The sequence below is a fragment of the Anomaloglossus baeobatrachus genome, chromosome 5 (genome assembly GCF_048569485.1).
Source record: "Anomaloglossus baeobatrachus isolate aAnoBae1 chromosome 5, aAnoBae1.hap1, whole genome shotgun sequence".
Taxonomy (NCBI): Eukaryota; Metazoa; Chordata; class Amphibia; order Anura; family Aromobatidae; genus Anomaloglossus; species Anomaloglossus baeobatrachus.
In genome coordinates this window covers 593805536-593824534 of record NC_134357.1, presented here as the reverse complement: position 1 = coordinate 593824534, position 18999 = coordinate 593805536, and the positions used below count along the sequence as shown (strand labels likewise).

The 18999-nt window shown below is 42.2% G+C and overlaps 1 protein-coding gene across 1 annotated transcript in view; it reads left to right on the top strand.

Moving 5' to 3' along the window:
- The window catches only part of LOC142313179 (uncharacterized), a 57365-nt gene extending 38916 nt beyond the window's left edge, over positions 1 to 18449 (top strand). The window contains exons 44-81 of the mRNA XM_075352163.1: positions 2526 to 2740; positions 2837 to 2980; positions 3069 to 3225; positions 3820 to 3847; positions 5306 to 5417; positions 5508 to 5600; positions 5895 to 5958; positions 6044 to 6142; positions 6266 to 6369; positions 6458 to 6596; positions 7001 to 7119; positions 7199 to 7348; positions 7426 to 7596; positions 7678 to 7987; positions 8085 to 8152; positions 8243 to 8330; positions 8408 to 8525; positions 9896 to 10019; positions 10103 to 10239; positions 10323 to 10578; positions 10663 to 10905; positions 11185 to 11361; positions 11557 to 11702; positions 11784 to 11874; positions 11964 to 12353; positions 12846 to 12972; positions 13064 to 13182; positions 13341 to 13537; positions 13643 to 13826; positions 13911 to 14076; positions 14785 to 15218; positions 15297 to 15500; positions 15586 to 15711; positions 15800 to 15970; positions 16095 to 16199; positions 16363 to 16458; positions 16553 to 16684; positions 18314 to 18449. Coding sequence (XP_075208278.1) covers positions 2526 to 2740; positions 2837 to 2980; positions 3069 to 3225; positions 3820 to 3847; positions 5306 to 5417; positions 5508 to 5600; positions 5895 to 5958; positions 6044 to 6142; positions 6266 to 6369; positions 6458 to 6596; positions 7001 to 7119; positions 7199 to 7348; positions 7426 to 7596; positions 7678 to 7987; positions 8085 to 8152; positions 8243 to 8330; positions 8408 to 8525; positions 9896 to 10019; positions 10103 to 10239; positions 10323 to 10578; positions 10663 to 10905; positions 11185 to 11361; positions 11557 to 11702; positions 11784 to 11874; positions 11964 to 12353; positions 12846 to 12972; positions 13064 to 13182; positions 13341 to 13537; positions 13643 to 13826; positions 13911 to 14076; positions 14785 to 15218; positions 15297 to 15500; positions 15586 to 15711; positions 15800 to 15970; positions 16095 to 16199; positions 16363 to 16458; positions 16553 to 16684; positions 18314 to 18328 — 5819 coding nt within the window. The 3' untranslated portion in view covers positions 18329 to 18449. The remainder of the gene's footprint in view (positions 1 to 2525; positions 2741 to 2836; positions 2981 to 3068; positions 3226 to 3819; positions 3848 to 5305; positions 5418 to 5507; positions 5601 to 5894; positions 5959 to 6043; positions 6143 to 6265; positions 6370 to 6457; positions 6597 to 7000; positions 7120 to 7198; positions 7349 to 7425; positions 7597 to 7677; positions 7988 to 8084; positions 8153 to 8242; positions 8331 to 8407; positions 8526 to 9895; positions 10020 to 10102; positions 10240 to 10322; positions 10579 to 10662; positions 10906 to 11184; positions 11362 to 11556; positions 11703 to 11783; positions 11875 to 11963; positions 12354 to 12845; positions 12973 to 13063; positions 13183 to 13340; positions 13538 to 13642; positions 13827 to 13910; positions 14077 to 14784; positions 15219 to 15296; positions 15501 to 15585; positions 15712 to 15799; positions 15971 to 16094; positions 16200 to 16362; positions 16459 to 16552; positions 16685 to 18313) is intronic.
- Positions 18450 to 18999: the final 550 nt, after the last annotated feature.

The window sequence follows — 18999 nt, the reverse complement described above, 5'->3', positions numbered from 1 at the left end:
AACTCTAGTCCTAATCCTAGCCATATAACCCTAACTCTACTTATACCTCTAACCCTAGTCCTAATCCTAGCCATATAACCCTAACTCTAGTTATAGCTCTAGCCCTAGCCCTAATCCTAGCCATATAACCCTAACTCTAGTTGTAGCTCTAACCCTAGCCCTAATCCTAGCCATATAACCCTAATTCTAGTAGTAGCTCTAGCCCTAGTCCTAATCCTAGCTATATAACCCTAATTCTAGTAGTAGCTCTAGCCCAAGTCCTAATCCTAGCCATACAACCCTAACTCTAGTTGTAGCTCTAACCCTAGCCCTAATCCTAGCCATATAACTCTAATTCTAGTAGTAGCTCTAGCCCTAGCTCTAATCTTAGCCATACAACCCTAACTCTAGTTGTAGCTCTAACCCTAGCCCTAATCCTAGCCATATAACCCTAACTCAAGTTATAGCTTTAACCCTAGTCCTAATCCTAGCCATATAACCCTAATTCTAGTTATAGCTCTAACCCTAGTCCTAATCCTAGCCATATAACCCTAACTCTAGTAGTAGCTCTAACCCTAGTCCTAATCCTAGCCATATAACCCTAATTCTAGTAGTAGCTCTAGCCCTAGCCCTAATCCTAGCCATATAATGTTAACTCTAGTTATAGCTCTAACCCTAGTCCTAATCCTAGCCATATAACCCTAACTCTAGTTATAGCTCTAACCCTAGTCCTAATCCTAGCCATATAACCCTAACTCTAGGTGTAGCTCTAACCCTAGTCCTAATCCTAACCATATAACGTTAACTCTAGTTATAGCTCTAACCCTAGTCCTAATATTAGCCATATAACCCTAACTCTAGTTATAGCTCTAACCCTAGTCCTAATATTAGCCATATAACCCTAACTCTAGTTATAGCTCTAACCCTAGTCCTAATCCTAGCCACATAACCCTAACTCTAGTAGTAGCTCTAGCCCTAGTCCTAATCCTAGCCATATAACTCTAACTCTAGTAGTAGCTCTAACCCTAGTCTTAATCCTAGCCATATAACCCTAACTCTAGTTGTAGCTCTAACCCTAGCCCTAATCCTAGCCATTTAACCCTAACTCTAGTTGTAGCTCTAACCCTAGCCCTAATCCTAGCCATATAACCCTAATTCTAGTAGTAGCTCTAGCCCAAGTCCTAATCCTAGCCATACAATCCTAATTCTAGTAGTAGCTCTAGCCCTAGCCCTAATCCTATCCATATAATCCTAACTCTAGGTGTAGCTCTAGCCCAAGTCCTAATCCTAGCCATACAACCCTTACTCTAGTTGTAGCTCTAACTCTAGTTCTAATCCTACCCATATAACCCTAACTCTAGTAGTAGCTCTAGCCCTAGTCCTAATCCTAGCCATATAACCCTAACTCAAGTTATAGCTTTAACCCTAGTCCTAATCCTAGCCATATAAGCCTAATTCTAGTTATAGCTCTAACCCTAGTCCTAATCCTAGCCATATAACCCTAACTCTAGTAGTAGCTCTAGCCCTAGCCCTAATCCTAGCCATATAACGCTAACTCTAGTAGTACCATTATCCCTAGCCCTAATCCTAGCCATATAACGCTAACTCTAGTTATAGCTCTAACTTTAGCCCTAATCCTAGCCATATAACCCTAACTCTAGTTGTAGCTCTAACTCTAGTTCTAATCCTAGCCATATAACCCTAACTCCAGTAGTAGCTCTAGCCCTAGTCCTAATCCTAGCCATATAATCCTAACTCTAGTTGTAGCTCTAACCCTAGCCCTAATCCTAGCTATATAACCCTAACTCTTGTAGTAGCTCTAGCCCTAGTCCTAATCCTAGCCATATAACCCTAACTCTTGTAGTAGCTCTAGCCCTAGTCCTAATCCTAGCCATGTAACCCTAACTCTAGTAGTAGCTCTAACCCTACTTCTATTGCTAGGACTATAAGCCAAGCTCTAGTTATAGCTCTAACCATAGTCCTAGTAAAAAGCCTAATAATGATTAAAAAGTATATAAAAACGTAATGTTTATTTTTACAATGGGCATCATTATTGATTGCCGCATGTGGGGTTTGGATGGAATGTTTCCTCTAATACGGAGCAATTATCATTTGTCTCATGGGATCAAAATATTATACTGGAGGTTGAGCTCTATGGACTTTTGTGTTTTTTTTAACCTTAAACTATGAAAATCTAATATCGTAATTTTTTTTTCTAATTTTTCAGCTTCATTTTCTTGTAACTTTGTGGTCTTCATTTGAACATCTTGAAGGAGTGCCAAAGGTAACTAGATGCCACCAAAGTTTGTTGTACTGTCATAACTGGGCCATAGATTGCCTTAATGACCACTTTATTTAACGATCCTTACGATTAAAGGATACATTTACATGAACATTTCTAGAACTGTTGCTCCATCTTATGGATATCTCATACCGGCACAAATTTGTGCCATCATCATCAAACTTCTGGAAAACCGTTGTGATAAATACAGATTTATAACCAGAACTGTACACAATTATTATGTATTTTCTTTCTATCTACACAGAAACAGCAACCATGAGTGGTGACGCAGAGATGGCCATTTTTGGCGAGGCGGCTCAGTACCTCAGAAAAACTGAGAAAGAAAGAATTGAGGCCCAAAATCGGCCTTTTGATGCCAAAACATCTTACTTTGTGATTGACCCAAAAGTGATGTACGTAAAAGGAGTCATCCAAAGCCGAGAAGGTGGTAAAGTGACCGTAAAGAAGGAAGATAACACTGTAAGTTATCACTTATAGGGATGGCATAGCATTGAAAGCAGTAGACCCTTCAGTAGACCATGACATCCTACCAATTTCTCTATTTTTCTGGTACAGACTGTAACAGTGAAGGACGATGAAGTTTTCCCAATGAACCCTCCAAAGTACGATAAGATAGAAGACATGGCCATGATGACCCACTTGAATGAACCCGCTGTCTTGTATAACCTCAAAGAGCGTTACGCAGCCTGGATGATCTACGTAAGCCTTATAGACGTTTATAATTCAAAAGTGGAGTTTTTAGTTCCTTTTTTTCTTCCTAAACAATTTTTCATTGATCTCTATTCAGACCTATTCAGGACTGTTTTGTGCTACAGTCAACCCCTACAAGTGGCTGCCTGTGTACAACCCCGAGGTAGTGTCTGGTTACAGAGGCAAGAAGCGTCAGGAGGCCCCACCACACATCTTCTCCATCTCTGATAACGCCTATCAGTTCATGTTGACCGGTGAGTAATAACTAGCACTGCTGAAGGATAAAGGTGCCCATACACAAGTCATGATACATAGATGATGTGTTTGTTATCTGGAAATGGAGTTCACTGGTTTTATTGTCCATACACAAGTCAGGTGAACCTGATGACGAGACCTGTAAGATATCTCCCTGATGTCACATCTTGAGGGATAGGTAAGGGTTGAGCAGTTGGATTTCAACCTGTTCAATCCTTCACCCAATGTTTCGAAGTTTACTCCTGTTACGCTACTGACAACAAGGACATATGACTATGTATATGAGATGGTCGAGAAGAGTGTCGGTTGGCCAACAGCTTCAGAACATATAGGGGCATCGTAACCAAAAATTGGTGTACACCATCTCATTTACTAATACAATACTTTCATGACACGCCAAATTTTATTGGATTTTTACACCTACAGTAGATCTATCTCCATTCCTTAGTGCCAGGCTGGCATCTATATGAATAGTCATTAAATGCATATAAGATTTATTTTGTTTCGTCTGGGACTTTTGTTTGGTTTCTTGGAGTGATGTAATTCTTATCTTCTTGTAATGGAAATTTGTTTTCTTTTTCTCTATATTTTAGATCGTGAAAACCAGTCTATCCTGATCACGTGAGTACAATCTCCATATCCTTCAGTATAATAGGTTATCTTGTAATCTCAAACCCAAAAATAAAGTTATAGATTTCATCACTGGAGGCTAAATATTTACCAATATTTTCCATATGATTTGGCATAAGCTGGGTTCGACTATAGTGTGGCCCTTCAAGGTACAATGGGATGGTGAGCTGATCGAAGCAAAAACCGGACTGCTTTTCTTGGGTGGTGTCATTGGTGGTATCTTTGTACAACCTACCAACTTATTTTGTAAAACCACTATTTTTGGAAACACATTTTTTTCTATTTTAGCATGGATTGCTTTAGACTAAAGGTCTGGTGACAATAAAGGACATGGGACAATAATTGGTGAACAAGCTTTCATAACAGTGCTGACTGTCCATGTGAAGCCTCTGAACAAGAAAGTAATTGTCAGATGATTGGATAGTTTATGCGTTTTGCTGACACCATGGGATAGAACCATAGTACATAGTCATTCTGTTCCCATCAGTTCATGTTGACCCATGTCAATGGGCCAATAAACAGCATTCGGCTTGTATGTAGTTGATTGGAGCTCGTTGATGGGCCACATTCACAGAGTGAGTGGACGATCAGCTCGTTGATGGGCCACATTCACAGAGTGAGTAGACGGTCAGCTTGTTCGTGGGCCACATTCACAGAGTGAGTGGACCATCAGCTCGTTGATGGACCACATTCACAGAGTGAGTGGACGATCAGCTCATTGATGGGCCACATTCACAGAGTGAGTGGACGATCAGCTCGTTGATGGGCCACATTCACAGAGTGAGTGGACGATCAGCTCGTTGATGGGCCACATTCACAGAGAGAGTGGACGATCAGCTCGTTGATGGGCCACATTCACAGAGAGAGTGGACGATCAGCTCGTTGATGGGCCATAGTCACAGAGAGAGTGGACGATCAGCTCGTTGATGGATCACATTTACAGAGAGAGTGGACGATCAGGTCGTTGATGGGCCACATTCACAGAGAGTGGACGATCAGCTCGTTGATGGGCCACATTCACAGAGAGAGTGGACGATCAGCTCGTTGATGGGCCATATTCACAGAGAGAGTGGACGATCAGCTCGTCGATGGGCCATATTCACAGAGTGAGTGGACGATCAGCTCGTTGATGGGCCACATTCACAGAGAGAGTGGACGATCAGCTCGTTGATGGGCCACATTCACAGAGAGAGTGGACGATCAGCTCGTTGATGGGCCACATTCACAGAGAGAGTAGACAATCAGCTCGTTGATGGGCCATATTCACAGAGAGAGTGGACGATCAGCTCGTTGATGGGCCATATTCACAGAGAGAGTGGACGATCAGTTTGTTGATGGGCCAAATTTAGCCACTGTGAATGGACCTTTGTGCCAAGGAGATATTCCATGAAACAAATTCAGATAATTAGTCTAATTGAACGTGACACTAACCCTATTCCCATCCCATAGTGGAGAATCTGGTGCCGGGAAGACTGTGAACACGAAACGTGTCATCCAGTACTTTGCAACAATTGCGGTTACTGGCGACACAAAGAAGAAAGAACAAACTGGAAAGATCCAGGTAATTAACCCATCCTCTCCTAACAGTTAATACAACTTTGTAAACTATTGCATAATAAAGTAGAAAACATTGTGTTACTGTCCATTTTAGGGAACTCTGGAGGATCAAATCATCTCGGCCAATCCATTGCTAGAGGCCTTTGGTAATGCCAAGACTGTGAGGAATGACAACTCCTCCCGTTTTGTAAGTATCAGTTAGATATTATTTCTTAAGGTTTCAATGGGTGTCAAATTTTGTACTTTGGGAACAAAGGATTAGACATGGTAAAATTCAACATGCCCAATTCTTTCTTATTGATATGTACTAATCGTAGAACAACTTCTGGATATTAAGGTGGACAGTTGGCCAAGCTGAAATCATTGGATTTGGCCAACTTAATTATGACGTGTAGGACCTCTGTTAGACAGTTGTTTCATTGTGATGGTCCAGTAGAACATAATATCTAAGCATCTGACATCCCCTCTTTTTGGTTTTTAGGGTAAATTTATCAGAATCCATTTTGGTACTACAGGCAAACTGTCCTCTGCTGATATTGAAACATGTAAGTTTACCAGGCCAAGAAAAATGTTTTAGATTTTCATGAACCTTAATAACTTCCTAATGCATCCAACCTTCGACTATTTTAGATCTTCTGGAAAAATCCAGAGTAACATTCCAGCTGTCTGCAGAAAGGAGCTACCATATCTTCTACCAGATCATGTCCAACAAGAGACCAGAGCTGATAGGTAAATTCATGACCACTATATTGTGATTTCCCAAATCCTGAACACTAAAGTCAAATAGTCAGAAGAAATACTGTCAATGTCTATAAGTAAGATCACCAGCTCTATGAATGTATATTTTTTCAGACATGCTTCTGATCACAACCAACCCATATGACTTCCCGTTTGTGAGCCAAGGTGAGATCACAGTGGCCAGCATCGATGACCAAGAGGAGTTGATGGCCACAGATGTAAGTTCTAGAAATGTTTAATCATAGATACACATTGTGTAATCTATACGATATATCACTTCAGAAATGTTCTGTTTCTGATTAACAGAGCGCCATTGACATCCTGGGGTTCAATTCAGATGAAAAGATCGGTATCTACAAAATGACCGGTGCCGTCATGCACTATGGCAACATGAAGTTCAAGCAGAAGCAAAGAGAGGAGCAGGCTGAGCCCGACGGCACAGAAGGTGAGAAGTGAGGGATGTTTGGCTTGTGATTTTGGTTGTGACATGGCTAGAGTAGAATCAGGTGGTCTTGGGCATATGGGCATACACTTTAGATAGCGCTCGGCATCAGCTGGGACATGCAACTCCCTCATATGCATTCATGCATGGCTTGGCTAAGCAAGGAGACTGGAATAACCAACTTCCAGACACTTCTATTTCCTCAAGACTCTTCTAGAATAAACTAATGTCCTTGAGACAAAAAGGATAGAACACTTTTGGATACAACTACCTGATCCAAGTAGAATCAAGAAGACCGCACACAAGCCATGCCAAAATTAGTCAACATTCATCTAATGAGTATGAGTACCTTTAACGTAGGCAAATGTAAGCTTAGTTTATCTCCAAGGGTTTCATGTGTCTTATAGTGGCTGACAAGGTTGGCTATCTGATGGGTCTGAACTCAGCTGATCTCCTGAAAGCTTTGTGCTACCCAAGAGTCAAAGTCGGAAATGAATTTGTGACCAAAGGTCAAACCGTCCAGCAGGTAAGTCCTGGTATTGTAGTAAAATGATCACACATTGAAGATTGTTAAAAAGTTGACATGGCTATAATTTTTCATTCAGGTGAACAACTCAGTGGGTGCCCTGGCCAAGTCTGTCTTTGAGAAGATGTTCTTGTGGATGGTCATCCGTATCAACCAGCAGCTGGACACCAAGCAGCCAAGACAACACTTCATCGGTGTCTTGGATATTGCCGGCTTTGAGATCTTTGATGTAAGTAATGTAACTTCATGTGACACACTGAACGATTGTAAAGCTAATATAACAATTAATACTGAAAAATATTTTAGTTCAACAGCTTGGAACAACTTTGCATCAACTTCACCAACGAGAAGTTGCAGCAGTTTTTCAACCACCACATGTTTGTCCTGGAGCAAGAGGAATACAAAAAGGAAGGTATCGACTGGGAGTTCATTGACTTTGGCATGGACTTGGCCGCCTGCATCGAGCTCATCGAGAAGGTATTTTTGTTTTTTCTTATTCTTATCTAAAAATAGAAAAAAAATGGTAGGAGATTCTGATCAAACTCTTGTGTTCTACAGCCAATGGGCATCTTCTCCATCCTGGAAGAGGAGTGCATGTTCCCCAAGGCCACCGACACCTCCTTCAAGAACAAGCTGTACGATCAACATCTTGGCAAATCCAACAACTTCCAGAAGCCCAAGCCGGCCAAAGGCAAAGCAGAGGCTCACTTCTCCCTGGTCCACTACGCCGGTACTGTGGACTACAACATCTCTGGTTGGCTGGACAAGAACAAGGACCCGCTGAACGAGACTGTCATTGGGCTCTACCAGAAGTCTTCAGTGAAGCTTCTCTCTTTCCTCTATTCTTCATATGCTTCTTCAGAAGCAGGTATTTTTTCCCCACAAGTATATATTAAACATAAGCAGCATATCTAATATCACAACCATCAAATAAATTGCAACAAAAAAAATAATATTTTTTTTAGAAAGCGGTGGAAAGAAAGGTGGTAAGAAGAAGGGTTCCTCTTTCCAAACTGTGTCCGCTCTTTTCAGGGTAAGTAAACATAGCTTCTATGTAAAAGTCTATAAAACTGATTTTATTTTCTATTGGATGTTCTCATGTATATAATTCATACACTTTAAGGAAAATCTGAACAAGCTGATGACCAACTTGAGAAGCACCCACCCCCACTTTGTGCGTTGCCTGATCCCCAATGAAACTAAGACCCCAGGTAAGATTTTTTTTCCATTTTTAGTTAGAAATTGCTGCTTCTTTATCGAATATTTACAAGATGTTTTGTCTGTGTAGGTGCTATGGATCATCACCTGGTCATGCACCAGCTCAGGTGCAATGGTGTGCTTGAAGGCATCAGGATTTGCAGGAAAGGATTTCCCAGTAGAATCCTCTATGCTGATTTCAAACAACGGTAAGGATTAAAGAATATCTGTCAGTGGGATCAATCCTCTTAAGCTGTCTATATAAGTTAGCAGCTGCAGCTCTAACAGCTCTGCTGTACTGTACTGGATTCTGGGAGATGGAAGCTGAGAAGAACCTGCAGCTGTGTCAGTTATAATCATACACAGCTCTGCTGTATTGTACTAGATCCTGTGAGATAGAAGCAGAGAGGAATCTGCAGCTGAGTCAGTTATAATCATTCACAGTTCTGCTGTATTGTACTGGATCCTGGGAGATGGAAGCTAAGAATATTCTGAAGCTGTGTTAGTTATAATCATACACAGCTCTGCTGTACTGTACTGGATCTTGTGAGATGGAGGCTGAGAAGAATCTGAAGATGTGTCAGTTATAATCATACACAGCTCTGTTGTATTGTACTAGATCTTGTGAGATGAGGCTGAGAAGAATCTGAAGCTGTGTTAGTTATAATCATACACATCTCTGCTGTATTGTATTGGATCCTGTGAGATGAGGCTGTGAAGAATCTGAAGCTGTGTTAGTTATAATCATACACAGCTCTGCTGTATTGTACTGGATCCTGTGAGATGAGGCTGAGAAGAATCTGCAGCTATGTTAGTTATAATCACACACAGCTCTGCTGTACTGTACTGGATCCTGTGAGATGAGGCTGAGAAGAATCTGAAGCTGTGTTAGTTATAATCATACACAGCTCTGCTGTATTGTACTGGATCTTGTGAGATGGAAGCAGAGAAGAATCTGAAGCTGTGTTAGTTATAATCATACACAGCTCTGCTGTATTGTACTGGATCTTGTGAGATGGAGGCTGAGAAGAATCTGCAGCTGTGTTAGTTATAATCACACACAGCTCTGCTGTATTGTACTGGATCATGTGAGATGGAGGCTGAGAAGAATCTGCAGCTGTGTTAGTTATAATCACACACAGCTCTGCTGTATTATACTGGATCCTGTCACATGGAAGCTAAGAAGAATCTGAAGCTGTGTTAGTTATAATCACACACAGCTCTGCAGTGAGATCAGTAGCGCAGAAAGTGGCCATCACACATCATACTGTTAAAACCCCCCTTTAATTTATAATAAGCTCTGGAGGCGGAGTCTCAGGGAGCTCTATGTCCCAGACATAGTTTTTAACAGCTCATTTACATATCATAAAAACGTGGCTGTCCCTGGAATAAGAAATCGGATCACAGATATCATTTTATTCAACTTCCAATGACCTGTAAACCCAAATAGACAGCTTATGAAGGTTGATCCTACTGACAAGTTCCCTTTAAATACTTCACCCTGGGCGATATTAGCCGTCCAAATTGAAAGTAACAAGTAGAAATTAACTTCAATTAAACCATTTATACCATGTTTCAGCTACAAGGTCCTGAATGCCAGCGCTATTCCAGAAGGGCAGTTCATTGACAGCAAGAAGGCTGCTGAGAAACTTCTTGGATCTATTGACATTGACCACACTCAATACAAATTTGGACACACCAAGGTATTATCTTTTACAATACCTTCTTAAATGATGGAGATTTATCTTAGAAATCCTTAATTTTTGTCAATTTCTGTGGCTTATAGGTCTTCTTCAAGGCTGGTTTGTTGGGTACCCTTGAGGAGATGCGAGATGATAAGTTGGCACAACTGATTACTCGTACTCAAGCTATCTGCAGAGGATACCTCATGAGAGTTGAGTTCCAGAAGATGATGGAGAGGAGGTAGCTTCCAGTTTCAATCTACAGTAATGCAACATCTTCTTTCAACGGACTGCGTTTGTGATATTAATATGCTTCCTTTCCAGAGAGTCCATCTTCTGCATTCAGTACAACATCCGAGCTTTCATGAACGTCAAAACTTGGCCATGGATGAAACTTTACTTCAAGATCAAGCCTCTTCTGAAGAGCGCTGAATCTGAGAAAGAGATGGCCAACATGAAAGAGGAGTTTGAAAAGACAAAGGAATCTCTGGCCAAGTCAGAAGCAAAGAGAAAGGAGCTGGAGGAGAAGATGGTTTCCATTCTGCAGGAGAAAAATGACCTCCAGCTCCAAGTGGCATCTGTAAGTAATAATTCATCTGTATCCATTTTGCAATGAGTTTTGGAAGAATTGAAGTTAATTTGGTTCCCCAAATGCGTTTTGAAGGAATCTGAGGGTCTGGCAGATGCAGAGGAAAGATGTGAAGGTCTCATCAAGGCCAAGATTCAACTGGAAGCCAAAGTCAAAGAGATTAACGAGAGGCTAGAAGATGAAGAAGAATCTAATGCTGAACTGACAGCCAAGAAGAGGAAACTGGAGGATGAATGCTCTGAACTGAAGAAGGACATTGATGATCTTGAGCTGACATTGGCAAAAGTAGAGAAGGAGAAACATGCCACAGAGAACAAGGTATTCACTCACAGCCAACCAGTACCCTAGTACTGATGAGATGCATGCCCTTGAAACAATTGTCTACAGATGTCTTGAGTCTAGATACCATGTTTCCAGTATTTTTTATGGGTTTGACTTATACTTATATGAGTGGAGTTACTTTCTTAATACTGGAGAAGAGCTAACTTTCAAGGTCACACATAAAAAGAGTTGTCCAAAGAGGACAATCCAGATACCATGATATCTTCAATCTTAGGATCACATTTCTTAACAGCTTCTAATATTTCCAATGTACAGGTGAAAAATCTCACAGAAGAGATGGCAGTACTTGACGAAAGCATCGCCAAGCTAACCAAGGAGAAGAAGGCTCTCCAAGAAGCCCACCAACAAACTCTCGACGACCTACAGGCTGAAGAGGACAAAGTCAACACCCTGACCAAAGCCAAAACCAAACTCGAGCAGCAAGTGGATGACGTGAGTAGACAGAACGCATGTTAAATAAAATACTAAAGGTCATAATCTTTTTTTGTTTTGCTTTGTTTAATTTTGATCCACTTTTATGAAACAGTTTATATATTCTTTGGCTATGAACCAAAATATTGCAATTTAGGAAAATTAACCTTTTCTTTACGACTGGTCCATTCTTAGTAAATCTGCCCTTTATTGTAGCTTGAAGGATCTCTGGAACAAGAGAAGAAGCTTCGCATGGACATGGAGAGGGCCAAGAGGAAGCTGGAAGGTGACCTGAAGTTGGCCCAAGAGTCTACAATGGACTTGGAAAATGACAAACAACAACTGGATGAAAAAGTTAAAAAGTGAGATACAAAAAAATGTCAGTTAGAATCGGGTCACAGACTGGATTCAATATATTAAATGGTTTTTTTCACTCAAAACAGGAAGGACTTTGAAATCAGCCAGCTCCAGAGTAAAATTGAAGATGAACAGGCTCTGGGAGCTCAGCTACAGAAGAAGATTAAGGAGCTCCAGGTATCATTTTGACGTTTTCTCTGAATATGAACACAATTCATATTTTCCCGTCTCTTCACAACTTTCTTTGTATTAAAATAAAAAATTAGGCTCGTATTGAGGAACTTGAAGAAGAAATTGAGGCAGAACGTGCAGCCCGCGCAAAGGCTGAGAAGCAGCGTTCCGACCTCTCTCGAGAACTTGAAGAGATCAGCGAGCGTCTGGAAGAAGCTGGTGGTGCAACCTCTGCTCAGATTGAGCTGAACAAGAAGCGTGAAGCTGAATTCCAGAAGATGAGACGTGACCTGGAAGAAGCCACCTTACAACATGAAGCTACTGCCGCCGCTCTTCGTAAGAAGCATGCCGATAGCATGGCCGAGTTTGGAGAACAAATTGATAATCTACAGCGGGTCAAACAGAAACTGGAGAAAGAGAAGAGTGAACTCAAGATGGAGATTGATGATCTTGCCAGCAACATGGAAACTGTATCAAAATCCAAGGTAAGTGCATGTTCACAAGGTGATTTAGATGACTTGCCGTAAGTCCTCATATCTGTGGTCCATTCGGTGTTTTGGTTTAACGACTTGCCGTAAGTCCTCATATTTGTGCTCCATTCGTTGTTTTGGTTTAACGACTTGTCGTAAGTCCTCATATCTGTGGTTCATTCATTTTTTTGGTTTAACGACTTGCCGTAAGTCCTTATATCTGTGGTCCATTCATTGTTTTGGTTTAACGACTTCCCGTAAGTCCTCATATCTGTGGTCCATTCATTGTTTTGGTTTAACAACTTGCCGTAAGTCCTCATATCTGTGGTCCATTCATTGTTTTGGTTTAACGACTTGCCGTAAGCCCTCATATCTGTGGTCCAATCATTGTTTTGGTTTAACGACTTCCTGTATGTCCTCATATTTGTGGTCGTTGGATTCAAAACCTTTAATTGTTTTGGTCTAACGTAATGAAAAATTCTTGAATTTTTCTTTTTTTTGCAACAGGCAAACTTTGAGAAAATGTGCAGAACCATTGAGGACCAATACAGTGAAATTAAAACTAAAGAAGAAGAGCACATCAGAATAATCAATGACCTCAATGCACAGAAAGCTCGTCTTCAAACAGAAAATGGTAAAAAACGACGGAAAACTAAAAGCTTTACCAACTTCCCAAATGTAATGCCAAATGTACCAACTGCTTTGCTATTAATTTATCCTCCCAGGTGAATCCAGTCGCCAGATTGAGGAGAAAGAATCATTAATATCTCAGCTGTCCAGAGGGAAACAGGCTTTCACACAACAAATTGAGGAGCTGAAGAGGCAGCTTGAAGAGGAAACCAAGGTAAAGGGCACTTTTGTTTCCACACTTCAGCATACGTGATGTTGGTTGTGTTGGGCAGAATTGTGACCGAATACGACAGTCACCCTTCAACATTAATACACACAATCAGAGAAATCTCTAGCACATGTTAATGGTGGTCTTTGTCATTATCTTAAAAGGCCAAGAATGCCCTGGCTCATGGTCTGCAGTCTGCCCGCCATGACTGTGACCTGCTCCGGGAGCAATACGAAGAGGAGCAGGAAGCCAAAGGCGAACTTCAACGTTCCCTTTCTAAAGCCAACGGTGAGGTTTCACAATGGAGGACAAAATACGAGACAGATGCCATCCAGCGCACAGAAGAACTAGAAGAAGCTAAGTAGGTTCCATAATGATTGCTGTCCAGCAGAATGGTCATTCATCAACTGAATGTTCATTTACCAGGTGTTCCATCATAAACTAACCTCCATCCATTGCATAACAGAAAGAAGCTTGCTCAACGACTCCAGGAAGCCGAGGAACAAATTGAGGCTGTCAATTCAAAATGTGGCTCTCTAGAGAAGACCAAGCAAAGACTTCAAGGGGAGGTTGAGGACCTGATGGTGGATGTAGAACGTTCAAATGCAGCATGTGCTGCTCTGGATAAGAAACAGAAGAACTTTGACAAGGTTTGTGCAGAACATTGATTGCAGTATTTCAGCCATTGTTTTTTTCTGCAACTCCAATGTATAATTTATATTTTTGATGTTCAGGTGCTGGCAGAATGGAAGCAGAAATACGAGGAGACTCAGGCTGAATTAGAGGCTTCCCAAAAAGAATCTAGGTCACTTAGCACTGAGATCTTCAAGATGAAGAACTCATATGAAGAGGCATTAGACCAGCTCGAGACATTTAGGAGAGAAAACAAGAACCTCCAGCGTAAGTAATAACCCTAATGAGTAGTAACCCTAATGAATATCTCAAATATGAGGAGACTCAGGCTGAATTAGAGGTTTCTAAAAAAGAGTCTGGGTACCTTAGCACTGAGATCTTCAAGATGAAGAACTCATATGAAGAGGCATTAGACCAACTCAAGACTCTTAGGAGAGAAAACAAGAACCTCCAGTGTAAGAAATAATCCTAATGAATAGTAATCCTAATGAGTATCTCAAATATGAGGAGACTCAGGTTGAATTAGAGGTTTCCAAAAAAGAGTCTGTGTCACTTAGCACTGAGATCTTCAAGATGAAGAACTCATATAATGAGGCATTAGACCGGCTCAAGACTTTTACTAGAGAAAACAAGAACCTCCAGTGTAAGCATTAACCCTAATGAGTAGAAACCCTAATTAGTGTCTTAAATATGAGGAGGCTCAGGCTGAATTAGAGGCTTCCCAAAAAGAGTCTGGGTCACTGAGCGCTGAGGTCTTCAAGATGAAGAACTCATATAATGAGGCATTAGACCAGCTTGAGACTCTTAGGAGAGAAAATAAGGACCTCCAGCATAAGTAACCAGCCTAATGAGTATCTCAAGGTGGCAAACTAATATTTTATTTCCTAGGAATCTAGCATCTAGCCATTTCATGGATGTCTTCAAGAGAGTATAAGGCAGTGGTTTCTTTAATTTTGATTATTTTTTTTTAATCAGAGGAGATCTCAGACCTGACAGAACAAATTGCAGAATCAGGAAAAACAATTCATGAACTTGAAAAGGCCAAGAAAACGATAGAGCAGGAGAAGTCTGAACTTCAGTCATCCTTGGAAGAAGCTGAGGCTTCACTGGAGCATGAAGAAGCTAAGATTCTCCGGGTGCAGCTTGAGTTGACACAAGTCAAATCTGAAATTGAACGAAAGATTGCAGAAAAAGATGAAGAGATTGAGCAAATCAAGAGGAACAGCCAGCGAGCCTTGGAATCCATGCAAAGCACTTTGGATGCTGAGATCAGAAGCAGGAATGATGCTCTGAGACTGAAGAAGAAGATGGAGGGAGATCTTAATGAGATGGAGATCCAATTGAGCCACGCCAACCGCCAGGCTTCAGAGGCCCAGAAACAACTCAGGAACGTGCAGGGACAACTGAAGGTAAGATATTTCAAGATGTCTCTAACCGGAATTTAGGACAAGATGTGCAACTTGGTAACTTACCTATTTCCTACTTAGGATGCCCAACTACACCTTGATGATGCAATTAGGGGAAATGAAGACCTGAAGGAACAGCTTGCTATTTCTGAAAGAAGAAACAACCTCATGAATGCAGAAATTGAGGAGATGAGGTCCGCCCTGGAACAGACAGAACGTGCACGCAAGGTGGCAGAGCAGGAGCTCCTTGACGTCACTGAGCGTGTCCAGCTGCTTCACTCCCAGGTGAAAAAGATGTCTTCTCAGAAATTTCTTAAGAATTGTAAAAGATAATATTCAATATGTAATGAAATGGTCTTTACTGCAACAGAACACCAGCCTTATAAACACAAAGAAGAAGCTAGAAAGTGATGTCTCTCAGCTGCAAACTGAAGTAGAAGAAGCCATCCAAGAATCTAGGAATGCAGAAGAAAAAGCTAAGAAGGCCATCACAGATGTAAGCTACCATAAACCCTTAAATAATGTAATCAAAACCCCCCAAAAATGATGGTTTAGTTATTCTCTTTATCTTTGTGATTTGTCAGGCTGCCATGATGGCGGAAGAACTAAAGAAGGAACAGGACACCAGTGCTCACCTTGAAAGGATGAAGAAGAACCTTGAGCAGTCAGTGAAGGACCTCCAACTCCGTCTTGATGAAGCTGAGCAGCTGGCTATGAAAGGTGGCAAGAAACAATTGCAGAAACTTGAGGCCAGGGTAAGTCAATATATTAAAACATTTCATGGTAAACCCAAAATTTAGGTAATATCAGCCAATGTATTGGTTCAAAAGCAGAGCCATGCCTTTGCAAAACGTTTATAATGCCTCTCATCTATTACAGGTGCGGGAACTTGAAAACGAGCTGGATGCGGAACAGAGGAGGGGCTCTGATGCCATCAAGGGTGTGCGTAAATTTGAGAGAAGAGTCAAGGAACTGACCTACCAGGTTTGTCAACCTCATTTCATACTCGAGGGACTTCCTAACGTCAAATGGGACATTGACTGAATTTACAGAATTTACTTTGCTAGAGGTTTCCAGAGAGGGTGGCAATATACCGTAAAGCTATAGAAATTAATTCTTAAAAAGCTTTTACTCTTTCATTCTACAGTCTGAAGAGGATAAGAAAAACATTTTAAGGCTTCAGGACTTAGTCGACAAACTACAACTCAAAGTCAAAGCTTACAAGAGACAAGCAGAAGACGTTGTAAGTAGACCGTCTTCCCTACGACATAAACCATCAGAGAACACCCAATATAGGAGAAAACTTTCTCTAAAAAAACCCAATTTTGATATTTTAGGAGGAACAAGCCAACGTCCACCTGTCTCGATTCAGGAAGACTCAACATGAGCTGGAAGAGGCTGAGGAACGTGCTGACATTGCAGAATCTCAGGTCAACAAACTACGAGCTAAGAGCCGAGACATTGGCAAGGTAAGTCTTAAGATGGCCACATACATGAGATACTAATTGAACAAACAATCACAAGGCCGAGAGCTTATTCTTATGCTCTTCATGACCGAACATTCTTCTGCAAAAGGGAGAAAGCTAATGGCAGACTCCTGCCGTGAAAATAAAAGAATTGGGTGTTGTAATTTCTACTTCTTGACTTATCTTCCCCAACATCATCTGTAATGGGAGAGCATGTAGGACCTCCTTCAAATCCGATGACCAACTGGTCTTGTCATTAGAGTTGGGTTTGTCCAACTTTTATTTAACGAGTATGGGGTCTTTAGATCTCTAGACCTAATTTATGTTGATAAACTAAAGTCGATTAATTCTAGTTCACAAATAATAAGGCCGATGACCGGTCAGAAGTCAGTGATGATCTATCTTTAAGATATCAGATTAGTGGGGCTCCAACACCCGGAATCCCTAATGATTGCCCCATGAAAACACATGAGCGGCAGATTGCTTTTTACTATCACCACAACTCACCAGAGATATAATCACATTCTCGCCGCCAGGTGATAGTGGTACTGCTGCGAGCTAAATAGTAGTTTACCCACTGGACCACAGGGCGACCCCAGGCCTACCCTAACGTGGGTTAGAGGACCCAGACTGCGGCAGCTGACCCCCAGGACAAGGGCGGACACAGGAGTAGGCAGGACAGAGTCTCAAGTACCGATGGGGACCACCAGGGTGGCTGAAGGCAGGTAGCACAGGCAGAACAGACAGGAAGAGTCCATGTACAGGCAGGACAGGGACGGACATACTGAGTCTAGGTACGGGCAGGACAGGTAGGACCCAGGAGCCAATAGGCTGGATGGGCTTGGTACCAGTTATGGGACAGGATAGGCTGGCCCCAGGGCAACCAGGTAGAGGACAGGACAGGCTGGCCCCAGGAGCGAACAGGCTGAACAGGCTGGGAACCAGGTACGGGATAGGACAGGCTGGCCCCAGGAGCCAGCAGGCTCGATGGGCTGGGAACCAGGTATGGGACAGGACCAGGATACAGGACAGGACGGGACCAGATGGGACAGGGGACATGACAACTGACTAGACAGAGTGAACTGATTAACAGGAACTATGGTGTTGAACAGGCAACTCCCCTAGTGGGAGATTGCCCTAAATGCCATGTTCTTCTCAGCTGAGAGACACTTCCTGGGAGTGGGGTGCTGGCCCTATAAGAGAGGGGCAGAGGAGTGCTCCCAGTGATACTGTGACTTGCAGGGGAGGAGAACCCACGTGGAGGAGAGGTAGGGACGCCGGGCAGCAGGAGTAAACCGGCTGCGGTGGTGAGTGATAGCGCATGTCCCTGAAACAGAGCAAGGAGCGCTGGGACGCAGCGTTACAGAAATATATTAATAAGGGATCCAAACTTGTATCCCCCAAAATGGTACCCAAAAAAATAACAACCCAGAACACAAAAACATTCAGGTCCAGCTTCATTCAGTAAGTTACATCTCAATGAGAATGATGCCATATAAAAGCCCTCGGATGGCTGATTGTGACGAAATGTAAAGCGATATATAACACTTGAGAAAAGGAGAGGAAGGAATGAAAACTGTCTTACACGTATAGAACGCGCTGAAACTAATTCTTGTTTTATTTTTCTTCTAGAAAGCGGAAGAGTAAAGAAGACGCCGGATAATTTACAGATGACGTTCATATAATATGGACTCTGATGTAACGCTCCCATGTATGTAAATCTGGATGTGTAGCTCTAGGTGCAAATAAAACTGAAAAAAAAAATTGCCTCTGTGATTGGTGGATGAATACTCGGGGGTGGGGCCAGCACTCAGGGGTGGGACCAGCACTTGGGGGTGGGGCCAGCCGGTATGTATCCGTTACTCGGCTGTTTCTATTTCATCGGAGTAATAATAAACTGCAAATCATCTCACGTTACATAAATATAGCACCCTGTTCACACATCCGCATCACGGCAGACGTCATCGACACGACAAACATGGACGACAAGGTGAATGGAGTGGTGCTCCGAGCTCCTGGCCTGACGCTGTACATATACCGCCCACTACTGGAGATGGGTGGAATGGCAGGACTCCCATCTATCGGGCCGGTCACTGGTCTCCGGCCGCACACAGGAGCTCTGCAAACCGCTCACCATCCAGGATCACTGGCGAGAGAGGCCGGAGCCAGGGACACGGGCCGCCACCAGCACGGAGAGAAAGAATATACTGAGAGAGTAATGGATATCAGGCAGGGACTAGTAATAATAATGAAGGTCAAAACCTCAAGACAATGGCCAGAGTATGAGCCAAAGAAGAAAGGAGGCAGCCTCAAGAGAA